General features: G+C 30.4%; 1 protein-coding gene across 2 annotated transcripts in view; it reads left to right on the top strand.

The window, feature by feature from the left end:
- The window catches only part of LOC148279153 (protein outspread-like), a 326035-nt gene that overhangs the window by 250865 nt on the left and 56618 nt on the right, over window positions 1-18552 (top strand). The window contains exon 3 of one of the 2 annotated variants that reach the window (XM_088230377.1): window positions 16773-17718. The exons of the other annotated variant lie outside the window; for it this stretch is intronic. Coding sequence (XP_088086503.1) covers window positions 16773-16796 — 24 coding nt within the window. The 3' untranslated portion in view covers window positions 16797-17718. Of the gene's footprint in view, window positions 1-16772; window positions 17719-18552 lie in introns of those variants that run through there. 2 annotated transcript variants of the gene reach the window in all.

Genomic DNA, 18552 nt, shown 5'->3' with positions numbered 1-18552 from the left:
TTTACCGATGATTTTTATCGAATTCCACGGTAATCAGCAAGTTATGTTTTAAGCGTTTTAAAATCATCATCATCATTCCATTTCCGCACTTAATGGTGCATAGGGCACTGGATTGTATCACCAATTGCAGCATATCTCGATCAATTTTGTCACATGAAGGTAAGGTGATCAGTCTTACGCTTTAGGTACCAGTCCAGGGGCTTGAAAATTCTAATGTAAAAACGCCTTTTAAAATAATCATGAGGCCGACTTATTGCTTACTCTCGTTATTATTCAAATAGTTTTGTTATATTATAACTATGAATGCCGTCGAAATGCAATCGCTGCGTCGCGTCGATGTGTTGTAAACCAATGTAGGGTAGACTGGGTACGGTTGTGGCAGTCGTCGTATTAGTGAAACTATAAGGAATAGCGGGGAGAGTGCAAGGGGAGTGAAGAACGGCGTGCCCGTCTGAACGTTTTCCGCAATATTGCGTCAGCCATCGCGCGACACTAACGTCTGCAGAGCCCTACATTACTTTTTTGTAGTAAAAAGCTAGTATTTTTATTAGATTTCTTTTGACTATTGTTGTTATATTTTTATATTATATTTTTTGTCTTACATGAAGGTAAGATGATCGGTCTTAGTCCAGGGACTATCAAATATAATAGTGTTAAAACACCCTTTTTAAATAACTATTTCATATCATCCATGTCGGGAATCGAACCCAAGTCCTCTTTCATGGTAGGCAAACGCGCTGACCATTACACCACGAGGCCGACAAAAATCAGTAAATAAAAAAACACATGCACTTTATGTTTTACTATTTATTATTAGCGCGTTCACCTGGCTTGCTTATTAAGTACTCGAAGATCCTCTTTATAAAACGTCAATTGGTCAAACTAATATATAAATGTTACGTTTATATTTAGGATATCGTAAATACAAGTTTTTCAACACGTTTTAATATTGTTTATAACGCAATGTGAATTTCAAGGGAAGCTTTTGCAATAATGTTGCTGAAATCAGTTTTTTTTCAATATAATCTAAATAATACGAAATAACAATCATTTATTGGAAATGGCAAGATGCTTAGTTTATCACTAATGTCCCCTGTCAGGGAATTAAACACGTAACTTCATAGTAATAAATATAATAAATAAATATAGAAATTATAATTATAATAATAAATCTTTTTTAACCATATTATATATACAATCTGATAAATGCATTTTTTATACTTTAATAAAACAAATGTATACACGGTAAAAGGCCGGACTTATTGCCACTAGCAATTTTTTACAGTCTGGCCAAAAAAATAAAAATAATTACAATTATAAAAAGGGTAAAAAAAAACAATCAAAATAAATAAATAATAAAGTAAATAAACGAAAAGTTCACAAAATACAAACAGTAAATTATTATATTAGTTATGGTGTCTATTGCTTACGTTATTTACAGTGCATATATTTTAATTTATTCAATTGCATCTTCCAAATATTCATTTATACTATGGAAACATGAATTTATTAGAAACACTTTTAACACACTTCAAAAATTTTCACTACAATTTATTTCTAAATTTTTTTTTTGGAAGTTTGTTATAAATGTTGACTGCTTTTCATATGGGTCTTCTTTGTACAAACAAATGTTTTGTCAATGGAATTTTTTATTTACTTTTATTCCTGGTGTGGCTTTTTCCCTTAGTACTTAATTTTTCAGGTTTATCAATAAGACAATCAGCATTTATCAATAAGACTATGTTCCTTTACGTAAATACATGGTAGGCTAATGCAAAACGCTCAAACAATTGCATTATTTAGAATAAAATGCTTCTCAAAACACCAAAATGATTTTGGTAGCATATAAAACTTAATGCTAAACTTCCTACATATTATTTTTACATGGTATTATTAAACAGAGCGGTTTATAACAATTTTTATCATCATCGATAAAATGATGGTTTAAATTATAATACAATAAATTAATCGTAAAGAATATGCTTAGTAAATAATAGCACTTATCGATATTATTCCTTGCCGATTCCTTTCTTTCCCATCCTTCCCTTGACCCATCCTTATGGCGCCTACCTTACATCAAGATAGAAGGTATTCAAAATTAGAAGATTTGGATTTGGAACAAAACAAAATAACATTTTTGACATTACATAAGATTGCATAAAAGTTCTCGGATACGTCGCGCGTCATTATTCTATAGTTATCATAAATAGTTATGTGGGGACCAGAGAGTGAGAGACGAGGATGTGTTGTTGTCTATGGCCACAGTGCCCAATGGACCTATTTAAGGGCGCGTAACACGTCACTCGCCCTTCTCTATCTTCACCAGTATTTAAATTCACTCTAAATTATTCTTTGTGTAATCTTTGTATTTTCGTATGTAATAAACCAAATATTGTAAGTAACTTAAATTATTTTATTTATTTATTCCTTGAGGTTAAATCCATTAAATCCATTCAATCATAATATAACATGAACTAACAAATAGCTACCATCAAGAAGAGTATAATAATAATACCTTTACAGTTACATAATTCATAGTGCATTTCATCATCCATTGCCCAAAATGGAAGAATATCGGTATCAAAGGTAGGTCCATTCCATGTTCCAATCCTTTCTTGAAATATTTCCAACCTTTAACTAAACTGAATTAAATTATTTTTTTCGCTACAGTCTGCTTTTCGTTAACTGAATATACACATCTAGAATATATATTTATTATATTACGTTACGCATATAATTTTATCTTTCGACGCAATACGAAGGCTTTGTCGCATTCCGTTTTTTTATCGCGACTTTTCATGTTACATCATTCCTTATCAGTCCGTTGTTTGTTTTACAAATAAGAGGTATGTATTTTAAAAATGTTGATTTAATCTTAAACACCTTGTACCTGTTATATAAAACAGTATGAAATTATCTCGGCGACCTTGGATTGAATTTTTCGTGATGTGGTCACGGTTTGGTTAGTTAAGTGTAGTATTTTTGCGCTTCCGAATTAGCATTTTTGCTTTCGACGCTAGGTTTGTTAAAAAAAATCTCACGTCTGATTCCATTGTTTTGCACAATTTTATTATAGGCACTGAAGTAAACAGCAGCGGCATCCGGCAAATTTTCTGATACAAAGGACACATTCATAATCGGACGCGGTCTGTGTACTTTCATGGAATTTATATTCCCTTATCTTCACAGAATACATAAGGCACTGCATTACTGTATCAATTTTAAATCGCGTGTGCAGAAATGTCGAAGTTTACGGTTCAGAAGGTAGTCGATATAATTTAGATATTTTTACTAAACCGGAATATTTTTTTCCTTCTTTTTTAAAATGTTCTTTTTTATTTATTTTTTTTAGAAAAAAGGCATATCAGCGTTTTTATGATTTATCCAAATATTTCTCTTTTGGGGACCTTTTTTGACGAGTTGTAAATAACTCACTATTAGAAAATGGGAACCAAGTTCTGGTAGAGCGGGGTGCGAATCTCGGACTTCTGAGCCCTGAGTCCGCAACACTAGCCACGGGACCACAACCCGATTCAATTCCATTAATTATTATCCACAGATTTAAAATAGCGTGTATTTGTTCAAATATTTCAAGGGCGATTTAGAAACATTTTTTTAATCACGAACTCAAAAATCTTTGAAAACGATATTTCTAAAATTATAAAACCAAAAAAAGATTGAAAATTCAAGAGTTATATATTTTGGATTGTTGCTGGTCATATAAGAATCGAAGTTGCAGAAAGAGGTTCTGAAGTGGGGAAGGAGCTGGCGGGAGAGTTCTTCGAGGTGGGCATAAGGAAGCTTTTGCCACGGCTCACCACATACAGTGAACGGTGTGGGGATTATGTAGAAAAATAATCAACAAGTGTATCAACAATATCCTGTATTATTTTTTTTAAATATAAAAATCTAGTACACTTTGTTTTTGAACATGTCTCGTGCAAATATAATAATTATAAATGTATTATTTTTCCCCTTTCAGAACGGTTCTTCCCCTCTTTTGTATTATCCATTAAAAAAAACTGTTCTGTTGGTGGGTTGGGTGTAGGCGTACCTAGTTCCTGCAAAACCACAACATACATCGGATTACTGTCATTGTTTAACGTATCCGCTGGCGCCATGTTCTGGTTTTTAGGCGACACCTGTCACTTTCCACTCGAGGTTAGGACTCGACTTTACGCGAAATGTGGCCGAACGATTTTCCACGAAGCAGTAGCCATTCTGACGTCAGATTTACGCGGATAAATACATTCATACCCACATGTGACATTCAGAGTGCTTTCGCATCGCTCAATATTTACACATATTATATTCAAGTATGTACATCACTAGAGTGTATCGTAAAAACATACTTGACGATTTGCGATATTCCGAGCTGTATTTCAGAGTTGACCATAAGGTGAATCAGGGTAAGTGTGGCATATAAATCGAAGAGATGAATTAAACATTATATTAAAAATTAATTTTGAAAAAAATGTGTCACCAAAATTATAATCTATCGACTCCAAATCTTATAACGTTTGTTTTTTTGTGTTTTCAAAGAATTTTTTAAAAATATTGAGATATGTGAAATTTCGTTTGTTTTTCTTTTGAAATTAGGCTTATTTTTAAATAAAGTATTAAATTTATTTTGTTAGGGTTTTGCTAGCAAAACTAGAACTAAAAAAGCATTTTGCGACGTACAGAAATGCCACCTATTGACGAAGTTATTAAAATGACCTTATGTTCTTTAAAACTAGATGGCGTTTTTATAAAAGTTTTCTTTTGAAACTAAGGGAGATTGGTAACACTTACCTACTTACTAACTTAATTATTCATTGTCCCGTTTTCCGCACCCTAAAATTTAACAGATTTTTTTTTGAGAAAGTATTTCAAAATGTTTTTTTTCTTTCTGTACCTTATCCGTTTTTCAAAATTATTCATCATTTTTGTATACCGTGTGTCCGAAATCGAAAAATAAAACTGAGCACTTAAATGAGTTTTTAGATGGTGCTATAAGAAACGAATTTGCAAAAAAACCCATGGTAAATATCTACGGTGCTTATAAAAAACACTTCTCAGGTAATATTATCCAGTGAAAGAATACAGGAATACGTTTGTACGAAAAAAAGTCAGAACACGTTTTCTTTTAATAACCTTCGCTTATGTGTGCGTAACAATAAGATTTTATAAAAATCATTTAAATGTGCTTGCTCGCACAACCAAAAATCGTATGTTTACTTGGTTCGCCGACATGCGCATTCGACGCACTGGATTTATTTCAAATGTCAACGATTTCAATGCCAAAACAAGAATCTGCGTATGTAAATTTAACCGATGCTAGCGTGCTAGAGCAATATTATATTAAATCACAGTGCGTACTCCAGATAGCGTGTTCGTATGTGCTTCTTACCATTTAACGGGTGATTTGAATAGTGCATGGCGCCTTGCTGTAATACTTTGGGATATTCACCAGATACTGAAAATCTAGTTACTCCCCTTGTTTACGAGACTTATGCCAATAACAGCGAGCCTGTTGCGATTTACGATGCGTTCAGTTTTATGTAAATATTCTCCGTAACACGATTATATTTTTACTGTCAAACACAATTGAATCGGTCATTTGAAAACCTCATACGTGAGGTTTTTGGAGGATGCGACTTTTTTTCAATTCGGTTTCTTGAAACGCCATTCCGTCAAGAAACTATTTAAGTATTGTCTATTTCGCACAACTTGAACATGGTCGACTCGGTCAGTTAATAGAGAAAACACACAAGCAACTGAACGCATTCATAGCGTATGACACTTGACATTGTATTCCATCTGTGGTTTTGTGGATTTGATTCTGTTTTCGCGGAGTTTTAACCTTTGATCTGCTAAAATAAATTATCAATTTAATATTCTATCTGACTGCGAAATACTCCTACTTGCTTTTTAATGATGCTGAAAAGTGTTTTTGTGAAATCGAAGACAATAATGCCGTGAATGTGATTTTTGGGTACTTTATTAAAATAATAAGATGAAGTTGTTTTTTTTTATCTGGAATACTCGTAGTATTTATTAGATAAACAATATATGTCAAGAGTTTTTAATTAATAAATAAATCTACAAGTTAAATGATTTATAATGAAATAATGATTCATAATAAAAAAGTAACTACTTTTTGTTAAAGTAAGATATAAAAATTTCATAAAAAAAATTATTACAAACGGTTTTTTGTGATTATTGAAAAAATTCGCCTGACTGACTTATGGAGTTTCTCAAATGACCGATTCAATTATAAAATTAAACATACTTTCTAGCTCGGTTTTTACAAAATGAAGCGAAATAAGTATGTTTTAGACGTAGCGTACAAATCCACGCGATACGGTAAAATAACTTCATCATCCTAATTCCTCTTTTCACACCCTGTAGGGCATCGGTAAACCAAATGCAACGTATTTCGATTTTACATTACATGAAGGTAAGGTGATCAGTTCTTCACTTACGTGCCAGTCTTAGAACAATGAAATATTGCAGTTTAACCCTTTATAGCGCATGTATAACAAATTGGTACATTATATATGTATGTACCACTAGAATTGAAGTAAGTCTTATGTCACAAGAGTATCGCAAAAAACGTACAGTGGTATATCAATCTTCCGCAATGCTTTTTCAAATGCCGTAGGCTTATTGTCTTCAAAAAGAACATGTTTTATTCGAACAAAATAAATATTAAATATTTTTTCTACCAACGCGTGACGGCCTAACCAAAAGACGTCGGTTCAATTTAGGATAGGTTGAGTTAGGTTTAATAATCAAAAAGAAAGTTATTTTTAACTTAATTTATTAATCAATTATTATTAAGGATTAAGTAATAAACTTTTATTTTTAAAATCAACCCAATCTTTCCTTACCTAACCTAACTTCACATAACAAAATAAATAAAAACATAAATTATATATTTTTGTATTTTCTGGCCTCTAATTCTAATCACCTTTCCTTCATTTAACCGAATAAACTGCACTTGGTTTTCTAATGTCTTGATGTTTTTTGTTGATATTTTTTGATAAAACTCCATAGTTAATGATTCTGATAAAATTATAAATAAACTTATCAATGAAACTTCTTGGTTGAGTTTAACTTTTTATTATTTTGACCAACGAGCGCTTTCGCCTAAGTAGGAATCTTCAAGATTGGTGAATTGTTATGAATAGTATAAAATGTTAGTTAGTATAAAAAAATAAATATGTTAAGAATAGTATAAAAACTGTAAATGTTGTAAACAATTCACCAGTCTTGAAGATGCCTACTTAGGCGAAAGGGCTCGTTGGTGAAAATAATAATAAGTAAAACTAAACCAAGAAGTTTCATTGATAAGTTTATGTATAATTTTATTCTAATGTCTTGCCTTATGTACCATGGGGGGCTGATAGGGGTAACGTTAAGTAAAATCAAAATTGACTTTTACGTCCGTTTGAAATTTGGAGTACTGTAGTTTATTTAATCAATGTAATTATCTATTATAGAATTTTTTGCCGGAGCCATAAATTAAACGGAAGCTGAATACAATTCCAAATCTACATATTGATAGAAGTAATTATAAATAAATATTATGTAAATACTATCTTAATTGTACACGTCGTTCTGATTAAGCGTTCCAAAAATTGCACCTGCAAGGATAAATAATTTTAGTAGATAATACAAAAAATATGGACCGAGTACAAGATAATTTTATCCACGTCTTGGTGTAATTGTCAGTGCATTTACCTACCATACTCAAATTCTCGGGTTTGATTCGCGACATGGTTGACATAAAATATTTTTTTGAAACAGTGTTTTTGCACTTGAATATTTCATAGTCCTTGGACTGGCACATGAAGCATAAATCTGATCATCTTACCTTCATGTGCCAAATATTATAAATATACGCTGCGATTGGTGTATTCATTAGCTGGTTTTGGTGGCCACTTTCAGGTCATAATCCCTGTATATCCCTAGATTTACGTATTCCTTTTTCATTTTTTTCCCCTTCCTGTTGCTATAAATATTAATGTATATAAAAATCTCTAGATGTTAGAATTTAGCCTTATTAACAAACATTTTTACATATAAAAAAATATTTAGGAAACATACAGTACAATTAAAAAATTTGGTGTAATCGATAATTATACTTAATTGTAATGGACCATTAAGGTTTTTCTATTACATTGCATGCTGCATAGTAATTAATTATCTATTTTTAATACTAAAATACTATAGCTTTTAATTTTTAATTATCGTTTTAAGAACAATTAAGTAAAGTATATTTTTCTATCCCATACTATGACAAGTTTTGTTACAACATGTTAACGAAATTTAACGTTTCCTTTCGTTTGTCGCGCTAAAGGTCATTTTGAAAATCAAATAAAACTTTTGAGATTTATTTTCAGTGATTCGTACGCACGTCAATCAATATTTATCCTTGTGGTTATATTATGTGATTAAAAAAACTTTAATTATCCCTACTTTATTATCGAAGCATTTCATGGCTACTTGTCTTATTATCTTTGATTAAACATCTGGCTACTTGTGGGAAATAATCGAACCTCAGGTGAGCACTTGTCTTTTTAATTAAAGCTTGTAATTTGACGCTACAATTATGCATTGTGTTGATAAACTGTAGGGGTCAGTTTTAAACATTACACCTTCTTAGAATTTTTGTTAATTAAAATAAAATTTAGTAATACTATATGTACGTTAGAGGATAAAACATGGGAGTCAACTTTTTGCCGTTTTGAAGTTAATTATGCAGAAATAATCGCAATAAGCTATTTTATACGTGAACAAAACATCAATGTCCACTTTCGTTCTAAAAATGCGTTTTTAAGTTGAAATAAAATAATCTTACGTCCACATTGTAAGCAAATACAATTTTAATAAGTATAAATATATAATTTATTTCAACAGAGAGGGAAAACATTTTTGAGAAAGGAACATGGAAGTCTAGGCATTTACAGGGCTTATGACCTGTCATTGGCTGGTTCAAGTGGCCACTTTACACGCTGTGTAACATTCACCATTCTGCCCATGTTTCAACACCCACATTTCCTCAACTCTTCCATCTATTGATTTTTGTGAGGTAAAAGAGCTAAAACCTTTATCACGTGGGTGAGATTCATCCGGCTGAACCAAATCACCTACTAGGCAACGCCTGAAAACAGTTTTCCAATTTTTATACTTCTTCTTTTTCACAAAAGTCAACAGATGGAAGAGTTGAGAAAATGTGGATGTTGAAACATGGGCAGAATAGTGAATGTTACACAGTTTGCAAAGTGGCGACTTAATTCAGCCAATGACAGGTCATAAGCTCTGTATATGCCCAGACTTCCATATTCCCTTCTGAAAAATGTTTTCCCTCTCTGTTGAAATAAATTGAAATATGAATAACTCCCCAGGGAGAAAATCCAGCCAGTCTGCAAGCATTTGGACATCCTCAAACATTATTATACTATTTTTATATTGAAAGTTTATTATAGATTGAAATTCTCTCGTTTGGTTGTTATTATCTCTATGTGACTCCCGCGGTTTATCCATTGAGGTACAGAGTACAGATATGATTCAGCCTTATTTCCGAGTTCGTATGTAAATCGTATTAAGATACCTAGTGTAAATCATGAATCATGAATCCACATTATTTTTTGTATATAAATGAACCTAACAATAATCTTGAGTATTAATACTCCCCAGGCGTTCAGTAAAAAATATGGTGTCTGTGCCAAAAGTAATTTGAACCTTTTTAATGTGGTTGCATCGTCTGCGTAGCATGTGACGTTAACGACCTTATCTCCCTTAGTTATAGATTTACCGCTTCCCCTATTCTTGAAAGCGTTTTTATATATTTATTTTGTTTGTGTAAGAAAGGGTTTTTGGCTTATATACTGTTGTGAAATATTTAGTTATAAAGATGCTAAACTTACTTTATTTTTTGTTGTTCGCAATATGCGTGATTTTTAAAAATGTTAATATGATTAAAGTCCTTAATCGAGTTGTAGTAACTCCTGGGAATGTAATTCACAGGTATTTTACTTTGTATCATATGATTTAAAAAATATATATTTAAAAAAATATGCTTAAACATAGCGTACGTATCAGTTTCCCTTTAAGCCGATTTAACGAGCGGGGAAGCAATGAACCTATTTTTCCATACAAAAATGTTTAATTTTTTTATTTGAGAAAAATAATGAGTTTAAGATGTGGTACGATGGAATTAAATATACGAAGGTAATATAAATATCTATTGAAACACGATTTTAAATATTAGGGGCATTGATCATTTTAATGCGGTGCTCTCGATTAATAAGATTGAAAATATAATTACAGTGATTGAACATTTATTAGCCTATAGGGAGATATAATTTGTTTTTAAATCAAAACATACAGCGCTGTTAATGTGTGAAACGGCCTTAAAGTTAAAAATGGCGCTAAGGGAATGATCATATTTTATTATTAATTAATAAGTACAAAGTTTAATATAAATATAAAGAAATAACCGAATAATAGCCCGTCAGATAACTCAGATAACTGAGGCCTGGAGGGTCGAATTTTCTAGCTTATTTTAGCTGACTGTTGCCTGCTAGAATAATTTTATTTCTATATAAATAAGAAGGGTTGACCTTTTTCTCTTTTAATTGTGTATTTCATGTTAAATGTTGGTTTTACAAAAAATATCAAACGTGTTGATTACTCGAAGTGATTACACAACATGACTGCTTTACACATATTTTTTAAAAAAATACATTTTTGCTCTATTTGTGGTTTAACAGAATAATCTTTGTATTTTGGCGCATTAAAAAAATAATAAATAGTTATACAAGACAAGGGCGTTATATAAATTGTTCGGTAATTGAAAAATTCAATTGTCACGCTTACTCGAAGAATGAAAACAAAATGTAGTTAAATAAATAATTAGATAAAGTGTACGTAAATTGAATTCAGATATTATTAAAAACACATAAAATATTTCTTATTACCAAGTACCTTTTTCACCTACTTTTTTATGGCTCAGTGGTTTCGAAGTATGCAATAAAACGTAATGGTTTTGGTTCATTGCCTGGTTAGCATTGCTACTGTTGAAAGGTGTGCAATTAATTATTTGGCATTGTCATTATTTTATTATTGATTTACGAATATTATCTTAGTTGGTTTTAACAAGTTGCTTGTATATTATATAACAGGCTAGTAAAACAGACATACAAAAATAATTAGCCGAGTATAGCCGAATTACTTCTTTACATTTTTTGCAAATTAACAAACCATTAATAATCCATTTTTACTCGGTATAGTTACACTTTTTTATGTTCAATCACTCATCCTGAGTCATAATATATCATGGAACAATGTTTTGAGTATGTTCAAATGCTTGCAGACTGGCTGTATTTTCTCCCTAGGGAGGTAAGAGATGACAGGTTATAAGCCCTGTAAATACCTAGAGTCCCATATTCCATTCTCAAAAGTGTTTTCCCTCTCTGTAACAACAAATTAAAATATATTATAGATATCGCACATTCGATAAAAAGAGTCATAACTCACAAAAACTGAATTTCCAGGAGAGCCAAAAGAATTAGCACGTTGTCTTAAGACCTTTAATCATTATTTTATCATTTGAAGCCATGCCTGTGTGTCAATATATTTAGATTTGTCTTAAAAAAATGTTACAACACTTATAAAATAAATTTTCGATAACCGTAAAGAAAATTATTAAAATATTCCACTGTTTTGTGAACGGCGGTTTTTAACCCTTAAAAAGTGTTTGTTTCCGTTTTGAGTGACAACTATAAAATATGTGATATTATCAACGCGAACTAGAACATTGTGGTTAAAGTGATTAAAAAAACGATAATAAAGCTATCTTTTTGGCCCAAACACAGATTATAGTGATGCCTCGTAGCCCGTGACTATCAGTTTGAATATTGCCAAGTTAGAATTTGATGCCGCGCCGGCTCGAGTAATTTGGTAATTAAAACAATAGGGAAAATGAAATATTTGCAATCTGTATTATTTTCGAATAAAAGTAAGTTTGTTTTACACGTTTGGAGTGTATTTCATCTGTTAATAAGTATTTTCTTGTAATTAGAATGGAAAAAATATCGGATGTTAATTTTAAGTCACTGCCAATTTCTGAAAAAAAACGATTCTTTTTATTTGTCCCGAAAAACGGACATTGCCGAAAATTTATACGTGAAGTATATAGTTATTTGTATTCACACATGATATTATTGGATTAAAATCAAAAATTTATGCCCAGCAAAGTCCGTTTAAAAGGACAAGAAAAAAATTCTGTATTGAAAAATATTTAAAAAAAAACTCTTTTGACTTGCATTGCACTGTTTGCAATCTTAATTTATCAAGTTAAATGAGCGTTAGCGTATGTATGTCATACAGCCATCAAGCATATTAATCAGAAAGGTAGAACTATATTAATTTTATTTATTATATTCTAAGCCAATTATAACAGTTATATGAAAAAACATATTATGTAAAAGAAACAAAAAAAAAACATAAAACTATGTAGCAAAGACAAACTAGAGCAATATAATAATGGTATACAATATATTCATGAACACGATCAACGTGTAAGATTTTGAGCTAACCCATGCCAATATATCTTCATCCCACAGTGTGTTAATGGCGAAGATATTTACGAAAAGCCGGAAGAGCTATCCCAAAAACTTTCAAGTTGTGTGACGAATTGACTAATCTACTCATTCTGGACATTTAGGCATACTAACAAATGTTGCTCTTAGAAGATTTGATTGAGAGTAGATTTTTATTTCTGGTGACACAGTTGGGAACATATAAAGAAATTGATTGTAATAATAAAATTATGTACATTTTTTAGCATTTGACTCTTTTTTGTTATTTATTCTGAAACTTAACTGAAAATCAAATTCTTTGGAGTTATGACTATTTTATCGGATGTGCAATATGTAGGTTCTCTGACTGTGACCCCCTCACCACTGCGAGTGGTCAGCGAACCTTCGCGATGTTTCAATTACACGGGATTCTCTCTTCTAGATGTGGGAGGAGGATGATGTTTAAATTAGAGATGTAATAGAGAAGGGAGAGTTAGATTCCTCGGTACCGTTCCCCTAGGCCATGGTGGGCGTCTGATGGGAATGGAATTAGCAATGGGAAGCTTCATAAAGGACTACTGCGGTTGCCACTCCTTACATGTTTATTATTTCAACTGTCATTCAGGATATCGCAGCTAGGATATCACGACTGAGAATTGTGTGCAAGGGATTCTCATTGTAAAATTATTTACTTATTTTATACTTCCCATTTTTATTGGACACATAAAAACGTCAATTACTGTTAATAAAATAAGCAGCAAAATGCGCATTTGATTCTAAAATATCAAAAACGTTTGCTTATTTACTTACTCAAAGATAAAAACGGGTCACTAGTAATATTTCTATATTTTGTTGATTTTATGTAGGAAGATACCTACCTATTTATTTATTTAAAAAAGAGTTCAAGAACACAAAATATATTTCACAAACTTGATTTATTTATTACATTTTTTTTTCAAAAAATATTTAAACAAATAGTATTTAAATTAAAATCCTGCTGAATTGTATACATACAACTCGTCCGCAGGTTCTTATAAATTGCTTCGATTATTTATACTTAACCTTCAATATTAATAATTCTACTTGAAAAACATTACATATTAAACCAAATTTTATCACATTATTAATAGGTGCTTTAGTGTACGTATATTAAATATAATTCAATTTTTAACATAACATAGATTGGCGTTGTTAAAGTTCACAAAATACTACAGAGATAAATAAATATACTCGAAACGACTCGTGCCAACTCTATAGAAAATGTATTTACTCCTCTTTTTTTTATTTATTAAGTATTTCATTGAAAAAATATGCTGTGTTTTGTTACAATGCATTCCTCACTGGGTAATCTCGTGTCAAGGAATACATTTTATAAGTTTTTTGACAAAGCACTATTTTATTTTATTTTTAATGAGGAACTTCAGCCCTACGGGAAATTGGATCCAAAAAATATTTTCTTGCGCGCGGTAAAAATTAGAGCATTAAATTGTATTGCAAAGTTTCTGGAAAATATACGAAAAAAATATTTTAGTAAAAACGCACTACTTTGATTGACTTCACTAGTTCATATGAAACAACCAATGATGTGACAGCAGTGAAGGATATCCGGTTGGCTTACCGTAAACGAACCAATGTGAAGAACTAACAGTGAACACCTCTGACGTCGCACGCGGAGTTATTTCAGAAATACAAAACTTTCAAAAATCATAGCGCTGATAATACGATGTAAAAAAAAAAATTTTTTTTTTTTACTTAGTTTAATAGTCTATAAACAAACGAAAAATAAAAAAAATACACTGAGCTTCCTCATCCAGAAGAATTATTTTTTTTCAATGTACATGCTTTTAAACAAAGAACTATTTAGTACGATAACGTTCTGTAAAAAAACATACATTTTACATGCTCTTTGACAAATAACAGTATTTTTTATTTTATTAATACCTTTACTATAAAATTAAATATGTAAAATATGTATTATACAATTTAAAAGTTTTATGACAAATGGAACTGCAGTGTTCTTCATCTGGGTTATTCATATTCTTGTATATGGGGACAGTGCTGAATCTGAAGTGCGGAAGTAAATCTATTGTGACGGGTCCACGCAAGTGCTCTACAAATCCAGGTTTTTAAAAAGCCTGTCTGCTGAGTGGAGGGCGAGTGTTCTCATGCTGTACCAGGGTTGATTGGGTTCATTAATCTAAAAGAACACAATTTTCATCCAAATGTCTGTGAAAATCAACAATAATTCAAATTTGTTGTTTTTTTATTTTGTATATAATTATAGTGATAGTTATAATGACAATTCCATTCAATCATATTTCAGTTAGTTGATTTCTTTTGGACGTGAGTTTTTAGTTTCGCCACATTTAAACTTGTATCACTAGTAATATTTTATTGAAGTTTTTGTTCATCCTTTATATTTTCCTGGTTGTTTTGATAATATCTTGTTCGATTTGTCTATTGCCACATTTCACAAATTCTATCAATCTTTATAAATCGTGCTGGAGACTGCAACACCTTTTGAAAGCCCGTGATTATGATCATCGATTGAGTTATCGAGCGTTTATCCCTACAATAATTACTGTCTGCTGAGCCCTCTCCTATCTCAACAAATGCACTCACCTTTACCGGATGAAAGGCATTTATTACATCCTTTATAACTATTGATCCAACCCTTTTCTCATCGACACCATATTATTCTCATCCTGAGGAATCCGAACAAGATGTGTAATGGAATCATTTCGTTTTCTGCTCATTTCACTATATATATGTATTTCTAATAAATTATCATTATTCCTTACTATGTAAGTTAAAAACAACATTGTTTTCAAGTTGTTAGCAAAGGGAGTCTGAAATTGGCACCTTTACGTACCGATGAGGGAATTATGTTTTTGTTAAATGTTTTAACATTCTTTTTTTATGTCTTTATTCTTCTGTTTTGATCAATTTTTCTTTTCTCTTCTGTTTCTTTGTTCGCGTTATCTGTTTTTATTTTTTTTACTGCTGCTATGTATCGCACCTGAGCGGCGATAATGGCACAAGACCGTAATTGACGTTTTTAAGTGTGCAAAAACGTTCCCGAATATTTTAGCTCTCCGCTCAATTAACGGCATGATTCTGTAGATATTTATGTAACCAAAAATGTCAATGTTATACAATATTTTTTATTTAATTTTAAAAATAATAGTAGCAGTGATCATTATGCCATTATTATTAATGAAAAAAAAAACTGAATGGCGCACGTGAGTGAATTTTAAGTTCCGCCTTTGTTTTTGCAAATGAATTACATAGTTTACTGATATAACGGGTTTATGTGTATGCTCTCCTGTAAAAATGAGTTTTTTTGAGTTGTCCACTGTTATTCCCGGGTTAAGACGTGATATATACTTGTGTATAAATGCTTCATGATTGTTAATTTTCCTTTTCTCATAATATCTAGGGTTAGAATGAGTTGTGTTACTTATGGTAATACTTTTTAATACAAATATAATATATTTTAAGTAAATGAATTAGGTACCAATAAGCAAATTAGTAAATACTTATCTGTATTTTATCCAAGTAATCGAGTTCAAATTTTAAAAATTTTCCATCGTTTTCTGTGAATCTATTAACTTGATCGTTTTGTAATATTTTTCAACTAGAGTTTTCATTTAAAATCGAACGTTTTATTAATTTATTTATTGATTTTATTTCAAATAGCACTATTTTTTATTATTATTAGAAGTTTACTTTAAAAAAATAAGATTTTTTGAAATGTCGTCAACTTAACGTGTTTACAGAACCTAACGAACCATCTGGTCATATTTTTTACTTTTTTATACAAATAGGGACTATTCAAATAAAAACAGAATGTTTATGTAAAGAGAAATGTTGAGTACCCGTTTATTCTAAGAAAAGTTCTTGTAAGTTTTGTTCCAAGCTTTAATCTTGTGGTAATATTTGTTTTATATTCCTTGACTCCAAACCTCAAATTGAGGTCTAATATCCTTTTTAGTATGTTTGCGGTTATTCTTAGCATTAAATCAAAGTTAATCTCATTGTTAAAAAAAACATCAACAAACGTTTATTTATCACATAATTCAAGTATTTTTTAGGTTTAATAGTATTATTTTTCTCATGAGTACATTTGTGTTTGTTTTTTTCTACTATATTGTTTTATTTTAATAAAATGCTAATAAATGTTTTTTTCTTTATTTTCAGGTCAGTACAACTACGTATGAGTAACCATTTTTAACACAAATCACTCACTCGGGTGATTTGGTAAGTGTTTAAGACCTTACTAATAAATATTAAACTAGCTTATTAGACTTGCAACAGAGAAATAACGTATTAAAACGTATTCATCTCTGTTGTAATACGTTAATGTTTACATCTCCCCAGGGAGTTGAATCCAGTCGTTGCCTACAAAAATTTGGACAAACTCAAAATATTGTAGAGAAATAACGATCAATACAATTGGCGGCTTCCGGAGTGTACTGCTTGTCTTATGCATTTGAGATAACAATAATTAAAAGCGCGATTTCTTTAAAGCCTAGGTGTTCTGTGTTGTAATTCGTCACCAAACCTCGGCCGGTTGGGGTGAAAAAAAAAAAACAATTACATTAAAAAAAAAATATACAACTGAAAATACAAAATAATTTGTGCATTTATAAATTCAGGCAAGTGATTTTTAAAAAGATTTACCGATTACATTCACATTTATTTCATTTGTTATTCAGTCGTGCCTAGATGATTATATTTTTATATTTACTTAATTAAACAAACGCACATGATCCTTTTTGATATTTAGAATGTGATTGTAGGTACTATCATCACGTTTTCTAACACGAATATCCTTTTGAGGGCCAGTTTTACTGTCGAAGCTCCTTTATTTTAACACAAAACATGAATAGATCTTTCAAGGTCCGCAAGTTAATTGATCGTAATAAATATCACGAAATTAAATTTCGTATCAACAAATTATGACTACACAATGTAACTCGTTAACTTTAGGGTTAAAGCCTTCACATTTCACGTCGCAAACATTAAAATATAGCGCTAAAATCCATGTGATATTTATTATAATCGTAAATTATACGTTTTGTTTTATATTTTATTGTTTCTAACACCTTTTTGTGTAATTGGAAAATAAAAAAATATAAAAAAATAATACCCGATACTTGCAACATATTGCAATCCATAGACGCCTTTTTGTTTGTTAATATAAAAATATTAATATAATAAAATCATTTTCGAACACTAGAATGAAAATATGATCAATTAAAAAATAATATGAGTATTATTTTTATTTTAAAAAATCTATTTGTTTTTTTTTAATATACGTAAAAAGAAACTGGTTTATTTTATTAATAATCTAAACTCTGTACAAGTAATTTAAAAAAAAAAATTGTAGTTAGAAATAATCGGGATGACTAATGTTTTTTGTTTTTTTTACAATAATACCTTAACATTACATTATTGATATGCATTATGGAGTTTATACGTCAAGTATTTTTGTCACGATGTTCTGATAATGACGGGAAAAGTGAAGTTAATTATCACTGTAAAAATAAAATATGATTTAATTTATTATGGTTAAACCCTTACCTGTCCAATGTCAAATCTCATTTAACATCGATTTTTTCCATATATCGTACCGGTAAGACTTAATTATGTTTTATGCTTCTACAAATTTCGAGAAGCTCAATTTGTGCTCTTTTTGTAAGTTTATTTATTAAACTGAATCTTATTTTTTTGTATAACTAACACAAACTTCACAATGGAATAGAATTTTTCACAAACACGTTATGACATTTTTTTACATATTAAAAAAAAAATCCACAGTTATATAAACAGTAATACGGTTATAATATAATAGATACTTAATACTACACTAAAAATTATTTCAAACTTATAATTAACTTTGTACATAATGTGTCATAAATAAAGTTATATTACACAAGAATAGAATTATGGAAAACCATAAATTAAATGTTTGTAA

Source organism: Micrasema longulum, unplaced genomic scaffold (genome assembly GCF_059751315.1).
Source record: "Micrasema longulum isolate JH-2025_06_02 unplaced genomic scaffold, ASM5975131v1 h1tg000749l, whole genome shotgun sequence".
Classification (NCBI taxonomy): domain Eukaryota; kingdom Metazoa; phylum Arthropoda; class Insecta; order Trichoptera; family Brachycentridae; genus Micrasema; species Micrasema longulum.
Note: the sequence above shows the minus strand (reverse complement) of the source record. Positions and strands in the feature narration are given on the sequence as shown.